Raw genomic sequence first — 6,802 nt, 5'->3', positions numbered from 1 at the left:
AGTGCTCGTATTAAGAAGGGTCTAAGACAAGACTGTAGCCTTTCACCCCTACTCTTCAATCTGTACATCGAGTAAGCAATGATGGAAATAAAAGAAAGGTTCAGGAGTGGAATTAAAATACAAGGTGAAAGCATATCAATGATACGATTCGCTGATGACATTGCTATCCTGAGTGAAAGTGAAGAAGAATTAAATGATCTGCTGAACGGAATGAACAGTCTAATGAGTACACAGTATGGTTTAAGAGTAAATCGGAGAAAGACAAAAGTTATGAGAAGTAGTAGAAATGATAACAGCGAGAAACTTAACATCAGGATTGATGGTCACGAAGTCAATGAAGTTAAGGAATTCTGCTACCTAGGCAGTAAAATAACCAATGACGGACGGAGCAAGGAGGACATCAAAAGCAGACTCGCTATGGCAAAAAAGGCATTTCTGGCCAAGAGAAGTCTACTAATATCAAATACCGGCCTTAATTTGAGGAAGAAATTTCTGAGGATGTATGTCTGGAGTACAGCATTGTATGGTAGTGAAACATGGACTGTGGGAAAACCGGAACAGAAGAGAATCGAAGCATTTGAGATGTGGTGCTATAGACGAATGTTGAAAATTAGGTGAACTGATAAGGTAAGGAATGAGGAGGTTCTACGCAGAATCGGAGAGGAAAGGAATATGTGGAAAACACTGATAAGGAGAAGGGACAGGATGATAGGACATCTGCTAAGACATGAGGGAATGACTTCCATGGTACTAGAGGGAGCTGTAGAGGGCAAAAACTGTAGAGGAAGACAGAGATTGGAATACGTCAAGCAAATAATTGAGGACGTAGGTTGCAAGTGCTACTCTGAGATGAAGAGGTTAGCACAGGAAAGGAATTCGTGGAGGGCCGCATCAAACCAGTCAGTAGACTGATGACCAAAAAAAAAAAAAAATGTAGTTGTCTGCAGCTCTTCATTATGGTACCGCTCTCCACTTTATCCCATGCCTCGGCTGCTTATAAAAGAACATCGCATATGTTAATTGCCTTCCACTCCTTCAGCATAACCTCGATAGAGTCGTTTTCACTTTCGGTCAGCACGGAGACGAGAAGTGAATGTCGGTAATAACGTTTAATTGATTCCAAAATTCCTGTGTCCATGGTCTGAATTAGGGCTGTCACATTGGGTGGGAGAAAGAGTGCTTGTATACCATCGGACTTCAGAGAAACATCTAAAGGATAACTGGGAGCACTGTCAGTTATAAGGATAGCTATCAGTGGAAGCTTTTTCTTCTTTAACTCTTTTCTCACTGCTGGTACAAGCGTTTCAAGGAATCACCTATAGAATACTTGTCTGTCCATCCAAGCTTTCTTCTGAGCGCGATACTGGTAGATACTGGTAGAGTATTTATGTCAGTGTATTGAAAACAACATGGATGTTCGGATTTTCCAATCACCATAAGCAGTGGTTTATGACTCGCACTTACATTACAACACGCCATTAATGTTACGCGCTGTCTCTGTTGCTTGTAACCACAAGCTTCCTTCTCGTTCTTAGCACCTAATGTTTTTGAAGGAAGTGTCTTGTAAACATTAACGTTCACTTAGGTGAGACAGATGGTGGGCCCAACTACACTTGATCCGTTGGGAACCCAACCAAGAGAGAGTCACAGACCGACCGATCAAACCACTTGCTAGCTACCAATCAGTACATGAACCCAAGGACCAAACTGTTACATACGTCATTATCCACAATGAAACATGTTTTAAGCTGTTAAAACTATACACCGTGTTGGACACCAACAACAGGTGAGGAAAGAACACTGCATGAAATTAATTTAGTGGCCTGGACAAGTAACCAGAACGCTAATGGCCACAAGGCAGAAAATTCCACAAGTGCACTTGAATTTTAGTGAACCAATATAGTTAATTCCACCATACGGCGGTTCGATTTTACTACTGCAAACACTTGGTGTTGTTCACAGGAAAGGCTCCTCAACAGCGAACCACCGAAACGAACGCCACAACATGAACGGACGTGGCTTGGGTACTTCAGACACCACTCAACTTTGACGTCCTGGTTCGGTGAGCCACGAAGCTCGTAGCAATCGGACACCTCCACACACGCTCCGACACTGCGCCGCACAGAGATATCCTCCCTGGTCCGCACCAACCGACCACCTCCCATCAGAATGCCGACAACATCTAAAATAGTCGTCAGTGGAAATAATGCCAACTACACACACAACCTGATAAACACTTGCACTAAGATCTGAATGATAATAAATAGCGTCTTCCCACGAAAATAGATGCAGTTCGTTTTCTTTTAGATTTATCAGAAAAATCGATATAGTTTTTACAGTTGACTGCAGGATACAATTTGCGATCTCTCTCCTTCCACCTCCCATTATTTTGCGACATCCAATGAAGTAAAAAAAAAAAATACAGCACAACCGCCAATTACAGACGGCCAAACTGCAGAGGTTGGGCAATGCATCTCCTATCTATCTCCACCCTGCGTAAAATCGAAAAAAAAACATATACTACTTTGCTACGAAAACTACCGATCACAGCACAATGTCTTCCTTATTTTGAAACTGTCATCAGAGTAAATACACATATCAAAAATAGTTTTGCATCACCCCGGTTCCCAGAATTCCTGAAGATAGACGTTGACTGTGGATATTGTATCACAGACACAGTCCCTCTGACTGTTCAGAGGTGTCACTAAACCCGCCCAAAGATGTAAACAGCTATACATGAACAGCGATCAGTTCCAGTCATTCCCCCAGGAAGGAGGTACACAGCTCCTGTTGACAGTAGTTCAACCATGCCTAGACGGTCAATACCGCGGTTCGATCTTGTTAGCATTGTTACTTCGTGACAGGGAGGGCTCTCGAAGTGAACCAAAGCGATGTTTTTCGGACATGGAGGAGATACAGAGAGATAGGAATTGTCGATGACATGCCTCGTTCAGGCCGCACAAGGGCTACTACTGCAGTGGATAACCGCTACCTACGGATTATGGCTCGGAGGAAACGTGACAGCAACGCCACCATGTTGAATGCTTTTCGTGCAGCCTCAGGACGTCGTGTTACGACTCAAACTGTGCGCAGTAGGCTGCACCACGCGCAACTTCACCCCCGACGTCCATGGCGAGGTCGATCTTTGCAACCACGACACCATGCAGCGCCGTACAGATGGGCCCAGCAACATGCTGAAAGGGCCGCTCAGGCATCACGTTTTCTTCACCGATGAGTGTCGCATATGGCTTCAACCAGACAGTCGTCTGAGACGTGTTTGGAGGCAACCCGGTCAGGCTGAACGCCTTAGAAACACTGTCAAGCGAGTGCAGCAAGGTGGAGGTTCCCTGTTGTTTTGGGGTGGCATTATGTGAGGCCGACATACGCCGCTGGTGTTCATGGAAGGCGCCGTTACGGCTGTACGATACGTTAATGCCATCCTACGACCAATGGAACAACCATATCGGCAGCATATTGGCGAGGTATTCGTCTTCATGGACGTCAATTCGCGCCCCCATGGTGCACATCTTGTGAATGACTTCCTTCAGGGTGACGACATCGCTCGATTAGAGTGGCCAGAATGTTCTCCAGACATGAACCCTATCGAACATGCAAGGGCTAGATTGAAAATGGCTGTTTATGGGCGATGTGACCCACCAACCACTGTGAAGGATCTAAGCGGAATTGCCATTGAGGAGTGGGACAATCTGGACCAAAAGTGCCTTGATGAACTTGTGGATAGTATGCCACGACGAATACAGGCATGCATAAATGCAAGAGGTATTAGAGGTGACGGTGTGTGCAGCAGTCTGGACCACCGCCTCTGGAGGCCTCACTGTATGGTGGTACGTCATGCAATGTGTGGTTTTCATGAACAATGAAAAGGGCGGAAATGATGTTTAAGATGATCTCTATTCTAATTTTCTGTACAGGTTCCGGAACTCTCGGAACCGAAGTTAATGTATGTTTAAAGAGAGAATTTAAATCGTGAAGAAAAAACGTCTATGCTAAGCAATTTCTTTCTGCTTGATGGGCAAATCACATGGCTTCAGAGTGTCCCTCATGTTCAAATCAGTGTCTATAAATAAATTGTCATGCATGAGTGTATAACGAACATCTCAGACACATGACATAACATTACAAAACATAGTTTTTGCAGGCGTTTTCAGATAAGTTGAAAAAAACAGATTGATTTTACGAGCAACAATAACAAGCTATAAATCAAGAGTATGTTGTTGTTTTGTACACTATGACAGGTCCCATTTCAGAAATTACGAAACAAATTCTGAGAACCTGTCTTTAATAGAACCCCCTCATGTCACCTAGTAGAGAACCTTATAAGATTCTTCCAATACATCAGAAACAAATACTGTAGGAATTACGACATCTGGCATTTTTTGCTGTGTAACTCACCTCTACCAAACTATGTGTAAAATTTCTGTCATTTAGCAGACAATCATTCTCAATAGCATCAGATTCTTGCATTCTATCTTCGCAAGCAATTTGATCACCACAGAACGGCCTGTTTCACGCAATCTATTTACGAATAGGGATCAGCACTATCGTTTCTAGGCTCCTCAATGAGCTATAACTCAAGAGATTATGAACAATGAAATAACACAGGACTTGCAATAACACCTATTTTTAAACATGCAGTCCTAATGATAACAATAAAAACAAGAATAGATACAGTTTGGTTTTATGAGCAAAATCGTTGTAGTTTGAGAGCATTCCACATGTTCAAATTACAAAATGTCATGCACAATGGCATTAAATTTATTTCAGATATATGCAATACTGATACAGATTAGCATCTATACAGTCATTTACTACATTCAAGAGCACTCCTCGGCGTTATTTATAAGATGCAGAATAGGAAAAAACTACAAACTATTAGCATCCGAACTTTAATGAGTCGTACCTGTCCTTGTAGTATAACCTTCTATAAGATTTTACAGCATCTTTCTCTTCGGAAATATCGAAACACGAATGCCATATCTGGGCTGACATCGATTCTATTACACATACACATACACATATTGCTTCATTGGAGCATTTTGTCAGTGATAGAGGTCGCCTGCACCTATCGGTGAAAAGTTTGTTGCCTGCACTGGAGGAAGACCACATCCAACAGACCATCAATCACAAGAGTGGGTTTCTGTGTTGCTCTTTCATAAGCAGTTTAATACATTGTTTTTCAGCTGTAACACATCCAAGCAGTGTATGACTACAACTTCGTACAATACCTCACTGACTTAGATAGCATGGTGTAAATTATGCAGCTCCCACAACACATGGTGTGGTAGAAATAAAACGCAGAGGCGATGTTTCTTATTGACAAAAACGTGGAAGATATATAGAAACTCGAAGAGTTTAGGTGTTGTGGAGAGTTTCCAAACAGCTGTCAGAAGGTGGTGACTTATATAATTAACCTCACTGTCACAGTAATGAGGTAGTGGATGTCTAGTGTTCTACCAAGACTCTCTCAGGCTATTATTGTAAAACACAAGTGTCTGGCACAACATGATATAGACACTGAACGAAACGTGAAATTTATTTCCAGTCAAGTTCTTTAATCAATTGTGGTAACTACCATTCCACAGAAATTAGCTCTCAACCAGATCAGCTTAACTGGCATTCAAATTAGACGAATTTGATGGCTAAGGAATGTTCATCAAACGGTAGTCATTTACAAGGTTAATGATCATTGTGTATGTTTGGGTTGATGGTTATCGAGTATGTGCTGAAAAGTGCTTATGTGCTGTTTACTAATGTTGACTGGAACGAGCACGGACGTTTACTGTATTGGTCTGAATGTATTCATTTCAGAAATATGAATTGCAATCTTAGTCAACTAGGAAGAGCAAACTTTTGCAGACTAAGGATGGTGCCATCTCCTGAGCTGGTGAGGCACCAAAAATCTGCAAAGTGAGTGAGAGACGAGTTTTTCAAAACGGTATCCAATGGTTGCTACAGTTTTGCATACTTTTGAGAGGGGAACTATGTGGTTAAATTCTCTCTCTGATTACAATGCAGATGAGTTAGCGAACAGCACTTGCCATCATCATAAAAGACTCTACCACAACTCAAATCTAGACTATTACAGAGAGGGAGATATTGCTGTAGTCGTAGCAGGCAGGGAGTAGCAAATGCATTTCCCTGGCTTTTTTAACGACCAGTGTGGGTGCTCACTTTGTACCCTCAACATCACTCTGTGAGAGAGCAGCAAAACGACCACTATTTATTCTGGTCAGCCGTGGAGAATCGAGAGCTGACCTCTCTATCTCACACCAGACTAACGATATTTTCCTTGAGAGAAGCAATTGACTCATTCTCGGTGGACTACTGTAGCTCTGACATTGTTGTTTTTTATCTCGCACTTTCCCATGTAGAAACGATACTTCTCTGGTGGTCTGCAGTTGACGGAACCCTGTGGGTGCGTCTGTGTGGGCGCCATTATAAATGGGCTGCAGCCACGGCCCTCCCCCCACCCCACCTCCCACACACACACCTTACATTAATCTACAGTCTGTAAATGACTCAAACCCTCCCCTTATATACGTATTTTTGCAAGCGACTCAAACCATTCCGCTAACATGCATATTTTCAACAAAAAAAGGAAATTCACTGCAGAATGCTTCATTAAGATTCCTACATGTACGAGCATATAAGTAATATATGTAATATTTCACTGGTGAATTATGCAATCACCACTATTGATCAACACTGTTCTTTACGTGTCTGTAAATTACAGGCATTATGATCAAGTGACGTAAGTAGTTTTGGACTGCTAGTCAATTGC

The 6,802-nt window shown here is 42.4% G+C and overlaps 1 protein-coding gene across 1 annotated transcript in view; it reads left to right on the top strand.

The window, feature by feature from the left end:
- Window positions 1–307: 307 nt before the first annotated feature.
- The window catches only part of LOC124613490 (putative gustatory receptor 28b), a gene marked incomplete at its 5' end in the record, with an annotated part of 30,796 nt that continues 24,301 nt past the window's right edge, over window positions 308–6,802 (top strand). Inside the window, 2 exons of the mRNA XM_047142198.1 lie at window positions 308–322; window positions 5,353–5,385. Of these exons, the coding sequence (XP_046998154.1) occupies window positions 308–322; window positions 5,353–5,385 (48 nt within the window). The remainder of the gene's footprint in view (window positions 323–5,352; window positions 5,386–6,802) is intronic.

Source organism: Schistocerca americana, chromosome 4, assembly GCF_021461395.2.
Source record: "Schistocerca americana isolate TAMUIC-IGC-003095 chromosome 4, iqSchAmer2.1, whole genome shotgun sequence".
NCBI classification, from domain to species: Eukaryota; Metazoa; Arthropoda; class Insecta; order Orthoptera; family Acrididae; genus Schistocerca; species Schistocerca americana.
This window is presented reverse-complemented; position numbering and strand designations above follow the sequence as displayed.